This window comes from Schistocerca gregaria, chromosome 5 (genome assembly GCF_023897955.1).
Source record: "Schistocerca gregaria isolate iqSchGreg1 chromosome 5, iqSchGreg1.2, whole genome shotgun sequence".
In the NCBI taxonomy this organism is placed as follows: Eukaryota; Metazoa; Arthropoda; class Insecta; order Orthoptera; family Acrididae; genus Schistocerca; species Schistocerca gregaria.
This window is the reverse complement of record NC_064924.1, coordinates 545,757,149-545,775,679: the sequence shown is the minus strand read 5'-3', so window position 1 is coordinate 545,775,679 and position 18,531 is coordinate 545,757,149. Positions and strand designations below refer to the sequence as shown.

The following is an 18,531-nucleotide window of genomic DNA, read 5'->3' as shown; positions in this document are numbered from 1 at the left end:
TAATATCTCGGTCTCCTACCTTCCAAACTTCACAGAAGCTCAACTGTGCAGCTTGCAGAACTAGCACTCAGATGGTAGAGTATTTGCCCGCGAAAGGCAAAGTCCCTGAGTTTGAGTCTTGGTCCGGCACACAGTTTTAATCTGTCAAGAAATTTCATATCAGCACACACCCCATTGCAGCGTGAAAATCTCATTCTGGAAACATCCCCAGGCTGTGGCTACGCCATGTCTCTGCAATATCCTTTCTTCCAGGAGTGCTGGTTCTGCAAAGTTCACAGGAGAGCTTCTGTGAAGTCTGGAAGGTAGGAGATGAGGTACTGGAAGAAGTGAAGCTGTGAGGACAGGGCACGAGTCGTGCTTGGGTAGTTCAAATGATGAAGCACTTGCCTGCAAAAGGCAAAGGTCCAGAGTTCGAGTCTCGGCCTGGTACACAGTTTCAATCTGCCAGGAAGTTTCAAATTGTGCTTTGTTCGATCGATGGGGCTGGGAACTGTTGTACCACCCATCACACCTCCCACACTTAATACCTTGTGACTTGAAACTGATTCCGAAATTGAAGAAAGCACTTCACAGCATTTGCTACAGAAGTGTTACAGAGATTTGTTGGCAACAGACTACTTCACTCAAACTATCCACACAACTGGGACTGCTAAGGGTACCCTAAGACTTCCACATAACTGGCAATAGATTATACACAATGCTGGTGACTACTTTTACCAGCAGATAGTTCAGAACACCATATCTAACGGCAACAAATAGACCAGACCTCCGAGGATGTCCACATCAAAACTGATATCAGTGAATAAGGCACAATTGTGACAACAATTATTACCAAACTGTAAAGGACAACTAAAACAAGCAGAAAGATATATATGTTCCATAAACTAAATAAAAATCAGTAATGTCATACCTCAATGAGGTGCTTGAAACTTTCAGCATTGAGCAAGAGCCTGTAGAGGAGCTACAGCCCAAGTTTTACAAAAAATAGCTGACCATGTTCTGAATAGATATGTACCCAGTAGAACAGATCATAATGGTAGGGATACTATGGTGCACAGTCACTGCAAAGAAACTTCTAAAGAGACAGACTCCTGCATAATAGGGATAAAACAAAGCTTAGGGCTATATACAGACACTGAATGACACATTTGGCTTTCAAGAGAGCAATGTGTGCAGCCACCAATGAAGAATGTAGCATAATGTTGTCAAGTGATCTTTCACAAAACACAAAGAAATTCTGGTCATATGTAAAGGCTGTTAGTGGCACCAAAGTTAGTGTCCAATCCCCAGCGATTGAGACAGGAACTGAAATCGAGAGTAGAAAAGCAAAAGACAAAATGCTTAGCTCGATTTTCAAATGTTTCTTTTACATTGGAATATTACCCCAATTTAATCCCCATACCTCTGAAAAACTCCCCCCATGAACCACGGACCTTGCCGATGGTGAGGAGGCTTGCGTGCCTCAGCAATACAGATGGCCGTACCGTAGGTGCAACCACAACGGAGGGGTATCTGCTGAGAGGCCAGACAAACATGTGGTTCCTGAAGAGGGGCAGCAGCCTTTTCAGTAGTTGCAGGGGCAACAGTCTGGATGATTGACTGATCTGGCCTTGTAACATTAATCAAAACGGCCTTGCTATGCTGGTACTGCGAACGGCTCAAAGCAAGGGGAAACTACAGCCGTAATTTTTCCCGAGGTCATGCAGCTTTACTGTATGATTAAATGATGATGGCGTCCTCTTGGGTAAAATATTCCGGAGGTAAAATAGTCCTACATTAGGATCTCCGGGCGGGGACTACTCAGGAGGACGTCGTTATCAGGAGAAAGAAAACTGGCATTCTACGGATCGGAGCGTGGAATGTCAGATCACTTAATCGGGCAGGTAGGTTAGAAAACTTGAAAAGGGAAATGGATAGGTTAATGTTAGGTATAGTAGGAATTAGTGAAGTTTGGTGGCAGGAGGAAAGAGACTTCTGGTCAGGTGAATACAGGGTTATAAATACAAAATCAATTAGGGGTATTGCAGAAGTAGGTTTAATAATAAATAAAAAAATAGGAGTGCGAGTAAGCTACTACAAACAGCATAGTGAACGCATTATTGTGGCCAAGATAGACACGTAGCCCACGCCTACTACAGTAGTACAAGTTTATATGCCAACTAGCTCTGCAGATGGCGAAGAACTTGAAGAAATGTATGATGAGATAAAAGAAATTATTCAGGTAGTGAAGGGAGACGAAAATTTAATAGTCATGGGTGACTGGAATTCGTCAGTAGGAAAAGGGAGAGAAGGAAACATAGTAGGTGATTATGGATTGGGGCTAAGAAATGAAAGAGGAAGCCGCCTGGTAGAATTTTGCACAGAGCATAACTTAATCATAGCTAACACTTCGTTCACGAATCATAAAAGAAGGTTGTATACATGAAAGAATCCTGGAGATACTAAAAGGTATCAGATAGATTATATAATGGTAAGATAAAGATTTAGGAACCAGGTTTTAAGTTTTAAGACATTTCCAGGGGCAGATGTGGAGTCTGACCACAATCTATTGGTTATGACCTGTAGATTAAAACTGAAGAAACTGCAAAAATGTGGGAAACTGAGGAGGTGGGACCTGGATAAACTGAAAGAACCAGAGGTTGTAGAGAGCTTCAGGGAGAGCATTAGGGAATGATTGACAAGAATGGGGGAAAGAAATACAGAAGAAGAATGGGTAGCTTTGAGAGACAAAATAGTGAAGGTAGCAGAGGATCAAGTAGGTAAAAAAGATAAGGGCTAGTAGAAATCCTTGGATAACAGAAGAAATATTGAATTTAATTGATGAAAGGAGAAAATATAAAATTGCAGTTAATGAAGCAGGCAAAAAGGAATACAAACGTCTCAAAAATGAGATCGACAGGAAGTGCAAAATGGCTAAGCAGGGATGGCTAGAGGACGAATGTAAGGATGAAGAAGCTTATCTCACTAGGGGTAAGATAGATACAGCCTACAGGAAAATTAAAGAGACCTTTGGAGAGAAGAGAACCACGTGTATGAATATCAAGAGCTCAGATGGCAACTCAGTTCTCAGCAAAGAAGGGAAGGCAGAAAGGTGGAAGGAGTATATAGAAGTTTTATACAAGGGCGATGTACTTGAGGACAATATAACGGAAATGGAAGAGGATGTAGATGAAGACAAAATGGAAGATAAGATACTGCGTGAAGAGTTTGACAGAGCACTGAAAGACCTGAGTCGAAACAAGGCCCCCGGAGTAGACAACATTCCATTAGAACTACTGACGGCCTTGGGAGAGCCAGTCATGACAAAACTCTACCATGTGGTGAGCAAAATGTACGAGACAGGCAAAATACCCTCAGACTTCAAGAAGAACATAATAATTCCAATTCCAAAGAAAGCAGGTGCTGACAGATGTGAAAATTACCGAACTATCAGTTCAATAAGTCACAGCTGCAAAAACTTAACGCGAATTCTTTACAGACGAATGGATGCGGACCTCGGGGAGGATCAGTTTGGATTCCATAGAAATGTTGGAACACGTGAGGCAATACTGACCTTACAACTTATTTTAGAAGAAAGATTAAGAAAAGGCAAACCTACATTTCTAGCATTTGTAGACTTGGAGAAAGCTTTTGACAATGTTGAGTGGAATACTCTCTTTCAAATTCTGAAGGTGGCAGGGGTAAAGTACAGGGAGCGAAAGGCTATTTAGAATTTGTACAGAAACCAGATGGCAGTTATAAGAGTCGAGGGACATGAAAGGGAAGCAGTGGTTGGGAAAGGAGTGAGTCAGGGTTGTAGCCTCTCCCTGATGTCATTCAATCTGTATATTGAGCAAGCAGTAAAGGAAACAAAAGAAAAAAATATTCGGAGTAGGTATTAAAATTCATGGAGAAGAAGTAAAAACTTTGAGGTTTGCCAATGACATCGTAATTCTGTCAGAGACAGCAAAGGACTTGGAAGAGCAGTTGAACGGGATGGACAGTGTCTTGAAAGGAGGATATAAGATGAACATCAACAAAATCAAAACTAGGATAATGAAATGTAGTTTAATTAAGTTGGGTGATGCTGAGGGAATTAGATTAGGAAATGAGACACTTTAAGTAGTAAAGGAGTTTTGCTATTTGGGGAGCAAAATAACTGATGATAGCCGTAGTAGAGAGGATATAAAATGTAGATTGGCAATGGCAAGAAAAGCGTTTCTGAAGAAGAGAAATTTGTTAATATCGAGTATAGATTAAAGTGTCAGGAAATCTTTTCTGAAAGTATTTGTATGGAGTGTAGCCATGTATGGAAGTGAAACATGGACGATAAATAGTTTGGACAAGAAGAGACTAGAAGCTTTCGAAATGTGGTGCTACAGAAGAATGCTGGAGATTAGATAGGTAGATCACGTAACTAATGAGGAAGTATTGAATAGGATTGGGGAGAAGAGAAGTTTGTGGCACAACTTGACCAGAAGAAGGGATCGGTTGGTAGGACATATTCTGAGGCATCAAGGGATCGCCAATTTAGAATTGGAGGGCAGCGTGGAGGGTAAAAATCGTAGAGCGAGACCAAGAGATGAATACACCAAGCAGATTCAGAAGGATGTAGGTTGAAGTAGGTACTGGGAGATGAAGCTCGCACAGGATAGAGTAGCATGGAGAGCTGCATCAAACCAGTCTCAGGACTGAAGACAACAACAACAACAACCTCTGAAAAGGTGAGTGAAATTCTTAGTGTCATTGGGTTGAGAAACCGTTGAAATCATTAAAACTGAGCAAATCTCCTGGGCTCAATGGAATCCCAGTCAGATTGCATACTTTTCGACTAAGTTAGCACCTCTCCTAACTATAATCTACTGTAGATCCCTCGAACAAAAACCTGTGCCCAGTTCTTGGAAAAAAGCTTATGGCACACCTGCCTTCGAGAAGGGTAGTAGAAGTGATTGATATGTTGTAGCATCTTAGAACATATTCCGATTTCAAACATAATGAGGTATTTCTAACAGAATGACCTCATCCATGTCACCCAGCGTGGATTCCAAAAACATGTATCAAGTGAAACACAACTTGCACTTTTCTCACACGACGTACTGAAAGCTTCAGATAAGGCAGTTGGCTAGATACAGCCTTTCTAGATTTCCAAAAATCATTTAATTTAGTAACAACTACACTAGTTGAAAGTAAGATCATATAGGGTACCAAGTGAAATTTGTGACACGATTCCGGACTTTTTGGAAGGCAGGACACAGCATGTTATCTTGAGTGGAGAGTCATCATCAGATATAAAAGTCATTTCGGGTGTGGCCCAGGGAAGTGTGGTGGGAACCTTCCTGTTCATGTTGTACATTAATGTACCTCGCAGACAATATTAATAGCAATCTTAGAGTTTTGCAGGTGATGCAATCATCTATAATGAAGTACTATCTGAAAGAAGATGCATTAATATTCAGTAATATCTTGATAAGACAAAGTGGAGCAAAGGTTGGTAACTTGCTTTAAATGTTCAGAAATGTAAAATTGTGCACTTCACAAAATAAAAACTCATAGTATCCTCTGACTACAATATCAACAAGTCACTATTTGAATCTACCAACTCATACAAATACCTGGTTTGCTTTGTAGATCTACGAAATGGGAAGATAACACAGGGTCAAGACTGGTGTAAAGCAGGTGGTAGACTTTGGTTTATTGGTAGAATACTGGGGAAGTGCAACAAAGGAGAGTGCTTACAAATCACTTGTGTGATTCAAATATGTGGAACCCATATCACACAGGACTAACAGGGGATACTGAACGTATGTAGAGAAGAGCAGCACAAATGGTCACCGGTTTGTTTGATCCATGGGAAAGTGTCACAGCAATACTGAAAAAACTGAACTGGAAGATTCTTTAAGATAGATGAAAACTATCATGGGAAAGGCTACTAATGAAGTTTCAAGAACTAGTTATAAATTACTCTAGGAATATATTACAACCCACTATGTACCACTCACACAGGGGCTGTGAGGATAATATTAGAATAATTACAGCACTCACACACAATTATTGTACTCACAGTCCACACATGAATGGAATGGAAAGAAACCCTAGTGAATGGTACAATGGGACATACCCTCTGCCAAGCATTTCACAGTGGTTTGCAGAGTACAGATGCACACAGAAAAACTGCAAAACATGTATCTAGTTTGTATAAATTGTAAATAAATAGTTGCCAGAGTAACAGTTCCACCCTTCATGTGTAGTATTACTTGCCATCCTACATGGATCTACATCTACTCTGCAAACCAACATGAGGTGCACGGCAGAGGGTACACCCCAATGTATCAGTTATTAGGGTTCCTTCCTGTTCCATTTAAGTATGGAGCATGTGAAGAATGACTGAATGCTTCTGTGCGTACAGTAATTATTCTAATCTTATCCTCACACTCCCTGTGTGAGCAATTTGTATGGGTTGCAGTATGTCTCTGAAGTATTCATTTAAAGCAGGTTCTTGAAACCTGTCTGTCTTCAAGAGTCTTTTCATTTCAGCTCCTACAGTATCTCTGTGATACTCACCTATGGATTAAACAAAACCGTGACCATTTTTACTGACCTATGTATATGTCCAACATCCCCTGTTAGTCCTATTTGATACAGCTTCCACACACTTTAGAAATATTCTAGGATGGGTCACTGAAGTTATTTGTGAGCAATCTCTTCAGTAGGCTGATTGCACTTCCCAAGTATTCTACCTGTTCTGGCATAACCACAAGTGCTGAAACGGAGATGGAGAATGCAAGGCCAGAGAAGGTGGTGAGGAAACTTCGGCGAATATCCCTCTGACAAGGACCGCGCCGCACCAGGAGCGACCTCTGCAAGACGTGAATATAAGCACCGTTACTGCCAGCCTTGGCCACTCAGATCGGCTCTGTATACAGGCATTAGTGAACAGTAGAGGCACTGTTGTAGACCAGCACTCACAGGTCAGTTCTTAGTGACATGTGTCAAACTTGCAGGAACATTGCATAGCCTATAATATTACTGCTTGCTTGTCGCCCATCGCTTGCAACTATTCCTTGTAAATCTCCACGTTAAGTATTGTCAATCTGCTTTATAGAAATAAAACTACTAATGTTATTTGCTTGAATTGTTGTATAGCATTCCAAGAATGCAGCATCCCTTTGGCATCCTATACGAGATGAGTGGACAAGATCCAACACTACCAACTAACCTAAGTCTACCACCTGTTTTATCCATGGTTGAACCTACTTGATCATTCCATTTCATATCCCTACAAAGTGTTATACCAAAGTATTTGTATGAATTGGCTGATTACAACAGTGGCTCATTGATATTATAGTCATAGGATACTACCTTTTTTTCGATTTGTGAAGTGCACAATTTTTCCATTTCTAAACATTTAGAGATTTTGCAGAGTTGGTTAGAAGAGTTGTCTTCTTCACCTGGTAGATTTGTGGCACAACCCTCTTATCCCCTTTGGGAGATCCAGTCTGTCAGATCATTGTCTGTTTAAATTTCTGGAAAATTAACAATGCTTTTCATGATTTACTCCAATTCTCTTTATTCTAAACCAGCAGTGAACTCAGCTGCAAATTCAGTATAGAATCTGACAGTACATCGGGGCCTGGAGCTTTGTTAAATTTTAATTATTTCAGCTGTTTCTCAACATTACTGACACTAATATTTATTTCATTCGTCTTTTCAGTGGTAAGAGGATTAAATTGGGGCCAATCTCCTGGCCTCTCCTTTAGACAAGAACATTTGAAAATTGAGTTAAGCATTTCAGGTTTTGCTTTGCTACCCTCAATTTCAGTTCCTCTCTCATTCGCTAGGGACTTGACATTAAATTTAGTGCCACTAACAGCTTTTACATATGACAAGAACCTCTTTGGATTTTGAGAAATATCCTGACAATATTTTGCTATGGTAGTCACTGAAGGCATCATGCACTGCTCTCTCGACAGACAAATGTGTTTCATTCAGCATCTCTCTATCTATAGGCTTACACTTCGTTTTATATCCATTTTGCAGTAATCTTCATTTCTTTAGAAGTTTATTTACAGTGACCCGATATCATGGAGGTTCCCTCACATTATGAACTACTGTTCTAGGTACACATCTATCCAGATCGTAGTCAATTACCTTCTTTTAAACTTGAGCCACAGTTCCTCTACATGCTCCTGACCTGTGCTGAATGTTACAAGTTCCTCCCTCAGATATGAAACTACTGATTTTTTTTTTTATCTAGTTTACTGAACATACTTATCTTTCTGCTTGTTTTAGAAGCCCTTTGTACTTCAGTAATCACTGTTGCACACAACCACATCATGGTCACTGATACCAGTTTCGGTGTGGACATCCTCAAGGTGGTCAGGTCTATTTGTTGCCATTACATCCAACACATTTCCATCATGATTAGCATTCCTAACCATTCGTTCTAGTTAGCTTTCAGAGAAGATATTTATCAAAGTTTCACAGGAAGCTTCATCATGCTCACCACTAAAAAACTGTAATTTTCCCCAATTAATTGTTGGATGATTTAAGTCTGCATCAATGATTACACTATGATTGGCAAACTTACGTACAAGTGAAATGAGGTTTTCTCCTAAGTTTTCGGTTCTATCAGGAGATGAGTCTGGTGCATGATAGAAGGATCCAATTATTTTATGCCCACCCCTGATACTGATTCTTGCCCAAATAATCTAACATACAGCTTCAATTTCTATCTCGATGGATCTCAGTTGTTTGTCTACTGCAACAAATGTAATATCTTCACTTCCCATTTTCCTTTCTTTTGGCATACACTTAAATTTTCCCAAAAAATCTCATTGCTATCAATTTCATGTTTAAACCAGCTTTCTGTACCTTGTATTATGTGAGCTTCACTCTTTTTCATACGCACTTCAAACTCGGGCACACTGTTGCAAATTCTTCGGCAGTTTACCATTACGACTTTAATATTTTTCTTTCGCTCTTACACTGTTACTTCTGGGTTTCCTACAGCTGTCATCTGGAGTAGGTGGAGAGTCACCTAATCTAAAAAACATTTGTGTGCAACCCCCCCCCCCCCCCCAACACACAATGAGCTACCTGAGTAGCAACCTCTGATGTTTACTGCACACCTGACCATTTTGGGGGACCCTACAATTCTCAATGCTATGGCGGAAGTGCAGGAAGTCACAGCCTACCTTGTCACAGAACTTTTTAAGCCTTTGGTTCATTGCTTCCTCTGGACTCAGAACCAAAGTGCCATGATCAGTTCTGGGGACAAAGCTGCCAATTGTGAGCTACATGATGGAATAAGCGAATTTTCAACAAAATGTCATACCTTTATTCTTTTTAAGCTTTTATTCCCATGTCTATTGGAAGTTGTTAATACAAGTTTACATTACAAGGAACTATAGGGTGTTTCATAGCCAGGAAGTAGATCCTTACACATTTCTAATTTCAAAGCTCAATAATCAACTGAATTAATTAACTTCTGGATTATGTAGGTTGCCATTCGCTTGCTTGTTAGCACTGCATGAAAGATTTTCATTCGAGGTTATAAAGAAGCAGTTATTTTAGTAATGGATTAAGTTTCAATTGCAGGCAATCTGAAGTATTTTGGCACACCCTGTTTCACTAATATAACTTAACATCAAATTTATAAGAAATCTGAATAACAAGTATTTGTTTACAGTAGTTAATTGTAAACACTTCAGTAACATCATAGGTCACAATCAGAGAATTAGGAAGACCAACAAATGTGAATGGAAATTTAAGGTTGTGGTAACACTGATTTGTGGTGTAATCCTACGTCTACATTTGCTCGAATTATAACGATATCTTTGCTACAAAAAATGGCCGGTAATTCATTAAAAAAACGTATCATGTAACATACAAATTTATGGCAAGTTTTTTGCTTCATACTATGTATGTGTCATACATTTACATCAACAACAGGGGAACAAAACGTGGGCACTCCATAGCTAATGGAACGAAACATAATGCAATACAGATTTTCGGAAGTTCTGCAAAGATTTTATACTGATCTGTCCCTTGCTTTTAAAAAGTATTTACTAAAATTAATGTGACAAGTGATGTTTATCAGACGGTTGCATGTAATCTTGTACGTCCATAATTTAGCTAGTGTATTTTCGAGTTCAGCATAGTTATGAAAAAGATTTTTACCCGGAGTAAACGCTGTAGACATCACTGTCACTTTATAAAATAATCTACAAGAAAGATGGGTATATTAAGACGACCGGATGATTTCGATTGAACATAAGATTGACAAGCGATGCACCTTAAAAATTACAAGTTTATAGTTCCTCTTTTAGAGTATCTCATTTTATAGGGTATTTGTTTTATCTTTTTACTCAAAAGAGATAGGCCAACATACCTTAGAATTTGGGGCATCTAATGTTACAACACAGACGCCATCAACTATCTTCGTTCTTACGGGGCCACTCTTTGCTGCCTCTGTTGCATACAGCCTTCGCGACAAGTTACCTTGAAAGAAGTATTATTTTGAAATTATAAAACTATAACCAGTGTCACAGTGGGGTATCTACATAGGTCAAATTTTTGAACACTGAGTACTAATTTAATAAATTTTAAAACGTTATACGGACATATGCAGAAAGTCACAATATAACTTCTATATTCGTATATACGAGTTACAGTTAATTACCTATCAACCGAGAAACCTTCATATTCCGTCTACCAATGCAATCCAACACCCCACAAACCCTACTGCTGGCCATCACTGTCCCCTGAGGCCAAAGATCACCTGCATTCTGTTACCACAGTAGCTCAAAGTTCATAAACACGCACCGAAAACAGTATTCATCGTACTTGACTACTAGCGGTTGTTGATGCATCTTTACGAAGCTTGTGTCTGTGCTCTAAAGAAACAATATTTACATCATAAAATGCTCGAACAACGGACGCCGCCTTTTTTAAATAGACAATACTTTTTTTAAAAAAGCAAGGAACTCGTTGATCATTAAATAATACATTCGTTTAATTAAAAGTGGTATCGAAGAGATGTAGTAATTAAAACTAAACTTCCTGTTGATAATTGTCCATTACGTTAAAAAGATATATAATATTTCGCTCTGTTCAGTTGGGAGACGTTTAAACGGTACGTTCTCATGTATAGTTGTGTATATCGGCGGTATTTTACGTGTTAACAACATATACACACACAAACAATAGCCTTCGCAAGTTTCGGTAGTAGGGTGAGGACTGTTACATTAAAGGACTCACGATAAACCGAAATCTGCTTGTCGTATATGACAGCGGATTTAAACAGGCATGTCAAAATTTTGCCAGAATTTTAATCGTCGTGCGGAGCCTTATTTTCATCAGACTTAACGTACTATTGAAAACCTCTTTTGATATAGTTGCCAAGAAAAATATGCATTTTTGACATTATGTAATATTATACTCTGCGTTCATTGTAGTTTCATCAAGTTATTATTTCTTGTAGTCCAGAGAGTGTTCTATTGAACCAATTGCTATCTGCTAAGATCCTATTACGAGTGGTTTACTGAATTGGTATAGACTAAAGTAATACTTAGCAGAAAATTATTTTTGTAATGTCATTGTCATAAGTCAGTCTCATCACATTTCTTGAATATACATAAAAATCCATATTTCCACCTGTTTTATTTAAATTTTTGTTAAGTGTAGTAATATTTGTAGTATAATATTTTTGGAATCAAATATTTTCCAGACATGGCTTCAGTGAAAGTGCCTGAACAAAAGGTTATACTTTGTGGAGAGTATGGTGTTGGCAAAAGTTCTCTCTTCCGTCGGTACTCCACAAACACCTTTGTGACTGCAACAGATAGGCAGTCAACATTGGGTCTTGATCATTTTGACAGAGAATATAAAGTATCTGGAAAACACATAAAAGTATGTTAAGCACCATGAAGTAATAGTATCCTTTTGTAGCGCAGTGGGAATTTCTCATAAGCATGTATGTGTTTTCAGCTACAGTTATGGGATACTGGAGGCATGGAACGTGTTGCATCAATCACGTCCAGTTATTATAAATTTGCAGAGGCAGCCATACTAGTATTTGCTCTAGATAATGCTGCTTCATTTCATGTTTTGTCCCAGCATCTCCTGGATATAGTGACATATGCAGAAAATGCAAAGATATTCCTGTGTGGCAATAAATCAGATTTGGAAGGTCACACTCCACAAGTTACTGAAAGTGATATGGAAAGTTTTTGGTATGATTAAATTATGTATTTTGTAAATGCTCTTATATTTTAAGTTATTTATCCATGATGTTAATATTCACTGTTTTTCCCCCCCTCTGCAGTGAGCAGTGTCATAATCTAATCAGTGCTACATACAAAACTTCATGTAAGACTGGTGAGGGAGTGGAAGAAATGTTTGCTGATATTGCACATCACTTAGTGCAGGCAAATAGGTCACGTTTAGAATTACAGACAATGGACCAAGAATCTTTTAAAATCTCAGCCCCAGATGAAGCTACAGAACCATCATGTCTGTGTTAACATATTTTTGCATGGTTGTGCTCCTTGAACTGAACTGTGAAACGCAGCGAAGATCTCTCTTTATATATCAAGGGAATTTACTCATTTAATTACTGTCTTCCTAGGTAAGAAATGAAAAGGCTACTTTAATTTTCATTGATTAGCTCATGGTAAAATGTATTCCAATTAATGAAACAATTTAACATACATTTTATGTAACATAATTGATTATTATAGGTAGCAAATGATTTTCATCCATTGTTACACTTCTCGACAGTCCATCCATTATATGTCCTTTATTTATGCCAATATTTTGTAGTTAAATGGTTTGTATGATAACACTAATGCTGTACAAAAGTGATTTTTTTACAAATATATTTTGTGTGTTCTTTGTAACTATGTAAAGTAAATTGTTTACTTGATCATTGGAAACTTATTTTTTCAGGCATTGTGCTTATCAGGCCAGTAAGAACAATGCTGTTAAGAATTGGGTGCATGAGATGTATTTTGATAAACTACTAATGTGTAAATGTGAATAGACTTGAGCTTCACAGAGTTATTCTAGATTGTCTTTTCACATTCTTCTCTTTCTCCAACATCCCTAAGTTCTGTTTGATTCATTCATTCATTCATTCTTTCTTTTCTTCCTGTATGTTATGATCAATTAAGAAATGAAAATCTAATAGGCAACATTGTCTACACTTTGTTGATCTTCCTTTGTTTTTCCATTCCACACTGTATAAATATCATGTGTTGTTATTTTGTCATTTCTAACTTAATTAGGTAGATGAGACCTATGAATCTCAAACGTGTGATGGCCGTTAGAGAAAGGGACATAAGTCCTGCATAGTTTGCAAGTATTATGTACTACCATTTCTTAAGATTTAAATTTGGGGCTTAAATTATTTTTGTTACTACACAAAACATTGTCACTAAGCTGACAAAACAGAACTATAAGCGGTAGAGTAGAAATAATAATGGAGAACTAGATTTAGATTGTCAGGGCATTCACCTTTCAGGTTGGTCATAGGTATGAATAAAATTATCTAAATTAAACATACATTGTAAACAAATGAAAGCAACAAATACATTATAATTGATACAGAATTTCCTTGCCGAAGATGAGATATTTAGCAATGCCAGTAAACTTGTTTAAAAGTACATGAGACTGTCATAGCTTTCAAAGCTATTAGTCTCTCAAAGGAACATTGTAAAATACTGAATACTAACATCTTAACTTGTATAATGAAACGAATTTTTTAGACTTTTCAGGGTCACTTCAGTCATCTTAGCATCACCTTAAATGGGTGCTAGAGTTTAAAGTAACTAATTCTCAGGAATTATGAAAGACTTCCACAAATATTTATTACATACTTACTGCACTGCATGAAATGTGCAAACTACACTTGTTAGTAATATGACACTTCAGTTTTACAGTGGTGGTCCCCATGTACAATTAGGGTTAAACAGTTAACAGAAGTGGATCCCAGTCTTCCTGGGGTGACGGTGACCTGTGATTCTTGTTTAACTTTCCCTAACATCTCTCTCCCTTCATCTAGAGGAAGGAAGTAATATTTCCAAGTGCTGGACTAGTGTCGTATTTTTTGTGTTTTTGTTGGCAGTACTAAATTTTTCGTTTCCCAGAGGTAAGTACTGGCCAGAGATTACATCCTATAATTTTATAATTTTCTGGAACGGATTCTCCTTTTGATACAAACTGCTGCATGACAGATGGGGGGAGGGGAGATGGGAGGAAGATTCTTAAATCATAACACCAACTGGACAAATAGGAGTGCCGAGAACATGACATCCTGCTGCAAATTTTTCTAAAGCATGTTTTGCAACTTTCGGTTTTTAAGAGCAAGTAAATGTTGCCATTAATAACACAGAACAGACTTAAATGGCAACACATTTGTTTTGTAAATTTGAATGATATCACGGTTTCGTAGTTTTAGATTCCAAAGGGTGTCTAAAAACTAAACTATGAATTGTATGCAATTTTAGTAAATAGTCTTATAGCTGTACTGTGTTGCTTGTTATAGTTTCTGGTAGATAAAAAGTACCACTGACAGTCTGATTTGCTAAACTGTGGGGCTCTTCTGAAATAAAAATCACTTCTGTTATTTATGGGTTTGGAGTTACATTAATACTGCGCATCTTTAAATATTAATTGTGTAGTGCAAACACATCCTGTTCTTTGCATGTGTATAGGACACCCAGTTGTTATAAAATACTCAAATTATCACAGTTACCTCCTTGCCTTAGATCTGTGCAGAGGTAAGACATTGGACTTGTATTTATGAAGATTATGGTTCAAATCCAGCCATCCATATCTAAATTTATCATTGTTTCCCTAAATTGCTCAAGCAAAATCTGGGAGTGATTGCTTTGAAAAGGATGTGGCTGATTTGCTTCCCCATTCTCCCACAGTCTGTGCTTACGCTGTGCCTCTAATGACCTCTTTGTCAACTAGACATTAAACCTCAATCTTCCTTTCTGCTTTAGATAATTAGCACCATGTGACTACTACTGACATAGAAAAAGTGGTGTGGAAAACTTGTTGTCTGTGGAATCTCTCTTTTGTGTATTGTTCACAGATAAAAGTAAAAAATGAAAATTAATATTATTTGATACACAGTAGAAGTGTCTAATTATCAGCTGCTGAAATGGGAGCAATGCAGTAATATTTGAATGGGGATGTAGTGAAAAATCTCAACAAGAAAGAAGTAGCCTCCACCTCCACTCCCAAAAGAATAGAAGAATAATTAGTTAGGCGATTGTTACAGCACACAACTTAGTAATTGTACACTGGCTGAGACATGAAAAATAAATGTCCTGTAGCATACAAAAACCACTGCTAGATAAAATAATATAAGAGGAAATATGACGTATGTCGGGTAAGGTGATAGAGCTGAGTACCATTACAATTTTGGGCTAGTTGTGACAGATTAGCTATGCAACAAAATAGAAAAAATAAGTGCCACTTTTTGTACAGCTGTACTAGATAATATCAGCAAAATAAATCTTCAACAGTGATGCTAATTATGATGATATGAACTGTTTGACAGTATTAAACAATTAGGGAATGACTTGATCTTAAAATTATTGTGGAGGGACAAGTCTAGTACAGTTGGAACTGAAAGCCATTGCAAGTATGTTTAACAATAACGGGTCTGCCTCTTGGTGACAATGATTTCTTATGGAGGGGTACACAGACATAATTATCCTCTTATGTTCACGGTGATGTTTATTTACTGTAAATCCCACTCTGACAGTATGCAAGTCTGTACGAAGACAAAGTTGACAAAGTGAGCGCATGGTGTGAAAGCTTATCCCATGTAGATATACCTAATTAGAGCTTTAACACTGAAAATATAACAGCGTTACTGATTCACTAGGATGTTTTGTCGCCTTGGGTCCATTATCCTGTATGGTCTGGTGGGATGGCTTACAGAATTATTGCAATGACTCCTTTTTCATGTTGTTTGTAGGCAATCCCCAACTTAAAGCTGTTTTTTAAACTGGGGACCTAATCTTTCATGAGATAGAATGTGCATATGTGGGCAAAGTGAGGAAGGAAACAAAAAAGAGCTGAATATATCAATAAGTATAACAGACTGTTAGTGAAAATTATTGATAATGTAGCAGTAGCATTGCATTTTTTCAACATGTTGGTAACTGACTTCCCACACTGAGCACATGTCAAGAAACAGGTAAGAGCCATTGGAAATTGTGGAACCATCAGATAAGATTCTTTGTCGCTTATTAAAATTTAAACTGTGATTAAATTGATTTTCTTGCTAGACTCAGTGTTTTGCCATCTATGGCAGACATCTTCAGGGTGCATGAGACTGATGTGAACTTTTGTGCTGAGGAAGAAACAGTGGGTTGACCTTGAGAATTCATTTAGCCACAGCTAAATAACTGAGAAAATTTTAATAACTGTAACATTTATGATAGTAAAAGCCTATTTTTTTTTTTTCGAGAGTTTGATTACACCACTTATTTACACACATCCAACCCTTTCTCTCCCACCATCCACATCAGCCATTGTATTTTGTCATGTTGGTTTTAATTTCATATACATTCTATTTTATTTTTCTTGTTGCCCTACTAAACTAAAAATCTTATTTTCAGCCATTAAATTTTTTTGGCTATTTATGTATAGTCTACTGTAATTTGTGTTGTGATGACACTCATATTTGCATGTGAACTTAAATATGTTTTAATTATCAGTCTCTTGAGTACTGGAATGTAGTCAGTCAGATAGTGGTGAAGAAATGTATAAGTCTCAGTTGTCGGCTGTTGAAATATAGTAAGGGAAGGAGGAGGAGTTTTATTGAGATATGCTGGTCCAGATTCATTATTGTTGCACATCTTTACATGTATTAAAAATTAATTGCTAAATACAGTTCCAGAAAATGAATGCTCCCATACTGTTGACCAAATTATGTGATTTTAAGACACTTATGAGCTTTTGTAAGATCTGTCATTTGGAACTCCATTTTCACTTTTAAGTAAAACTTGAGTACTGATGCTGTGATTGGCCTGCATCATTTAGTAACTGGTGTGATCTACTGCAGATTCCTGTCTTTTGTTCACCTTCTCTGTACTGTTGTTTCAGTGCCATAACAATGTTTCTCATGTCCCCACATCTGTTGTAAGACAACATGTATTTAAGACTTGGAAGAAAATACAGTGCTTCAGAAAATTCCGCCCATATTGTATCAACAAGGTTTTTAAAATATGTACTGTTAATCATAACTTGTAGGTTGTGGCATGCAAAAAGGTACATACTAAGTTCTTTTTTCCAATCATAAATTTTGAGTGTGTTTATTTCATTGCATTTTATTGGTGGTGCTCATACGAACAGTTTCAGTGTGTGTATGTGTGTGTCAGAAAGGAGTGCACAGTTAGCACAGAGAAACTATGTGTTTGTTAAAACATACTTACTAAACAATATTAAACAGTACTAATCATTTTAACCCTCGAGTGGGCGTGCCTTTATATAAAGTGCGCTAACAAAAAATAAAATGATTTTGCACAGTTATGTTTTTGTTTCACAACTGCAGACCCATACCTATTCCTTCATTATTGCTTCAGGCAACACAGTGATAATTTGTGTTGCCATACGTCCAACTGAGCAGCAGTAATATAAAATACAAAGTGAACTAGGTAGAAAAATTTTTCGATCTGTGCAAAAAGAGAGAGAGAGAGACCCTGATTATGAGCTAGCAGCCTAATGCCACATTGAGGCAGTTGTCTACGAGATAATTAGTGATTGAATAAACAGCTGGATGGGATCTGATGCCACAACACTGTTTAATGCTTTGAATGGATCATTACTGTCTCCGTAACACATGTCCTTGGCAACAGAGTGTTGTACTTAAAATTTATTTCATTGTGGTTTAACAAAACAGTGGTGTAGCTCATATTATGTATGTTTACTTTCTTGTTGTTTAAATAAACAAAGATTAAACTGTGATTTTGATCATACATGAATCACCTTGGCAACATAAATGAAGCTATTCTATACGTGTGTACAAAGTGCACCTCGCACCCGCTTGTGTTATGAGAAACAGCGCACCCACTCAAGGGTTAATATGATTTTCTTATCATTTGATAAAGAGCTTAATTCTATTTTACAAATGATGTTATTTGTATGTACAATATGACCATGTATGGCTGTATTCTTATTACTAGCATAATTAAAATTCTACTGATGTATCTGAAATAAATGTTTGTATTTATCTCATATTAGTAAAAAAATATAACAAATAAATTCTCTCGGTTTTGATACAATACTGAAAAGTTCTGGGTTGAATATATATAACAGAATGAATAAATGTGACCACTTTATTTATAGTTAGGTGTTAAGCAGCTGGCAGAAACATAAAACAAAACAAAAAACTGAAAAATCTGAAATGAATTTTCTCTATGCATCAGAAAGTGTATTGATTTGAAATTTTGCAGCAGATTAAAACTTTGTTCCCTCAAATGAGACTCAAACTTGGGCCTTTGCCTTTGATGGGCTAATGCTCTACGATCT

General features: G+C 37.4%; 2 protein-coding genes across 7 annotated transcripts in view; one reads left to right on the top strand and one right to left on the bottom strand.

The window, feature by feature from the left end:
- Positions 1-10,741, bottom strand: part of LOC126272299 (trifunctional enzyme subunit alpha, mitochondrial) — a 153,892-nt gene extending 143,151 nt beyond the window's left edge. The window contains exons 1-2 of the mRNA XM_049975064.1: positions 10,661-10,741; positions 10,370-10,479 (exon numbers count right to left, since the gene is read on the bottom strand). Coding sequence (XP_049831021.1) covers positions 10,370-10,479; positions 10,661-10,733 — 183 coding nt within the window. The 5' untranslated portion in view covers positions 10,734-10,741. The remainder of the gene's footprint in view (positions 1-10,369; positions 10,480-10,660) is intronic.
- Positions 10,742-11,029: 288 nt separating this feature from the next.
- LOC126272300 (ras-related protein Rab-30) lies at positions 11,030-17,980 on the top strand. 6 transcript variants are annotated; one of them, XM_049975065.1, is made up of 4 exons: positions 11,030-11,113; positions 11,708-11,889; positions 11,968-12,212; positions 12,305-17,980. In XM_049975065.1, exons 2-4 carry the CDS (start codon positions 11,710-11,712, stop codon positions 12,501-12,503), a joined length of 624 nt encoding a protein of 207 aa, XP_049831022.1. In that variant the 5' UTR covers positions 11,030-11,113; positions 11,708-11,709; the 3' UTR covers positions 12,504-17,980. The 6 variants fall into 6 exon arrangements, with proteins under 6 accessions (XP_049831022.1, XP_049831024.1, XP_049831023.1 ...); XM_049975067.1 differs by lacking the exon at positions 11,030-11,113 and adding an exon at positions 11,121-11,210; XM_049975066.1 differs by lacking the exon at positions 11,030-11,113 and adding an exon at positions 11,152-11,284.
- The last annotated feature ends 551 nt before the right edge of the window (positions 17,981-18,531 follow it).

Bases quoted from the DNA above. Each gene is read 5' to 3' on its own strand.
- LOC126272300 (XM_049975065.1), top strand. From the start codon at position 11,710: ATGGCTTCAGTGAAAGTGCCTGAACAAAAGGTTATACTTTGTGGAGAG. The intron at 11,890-11,967 runs GTATGTTAAGCA...ATGTGTTTTCAG, and splicing joins TATCTGGAAAACACATAAAA to CTACAGTTATGGGATACTGG. The intron at 12,213-12,304 runs GTATGATTAAAT...CCCCCTCTGCAG, and splicing joins AGTGATATGGAAAGTTTTTG to TGAGCAGTGTCATAATCTAA.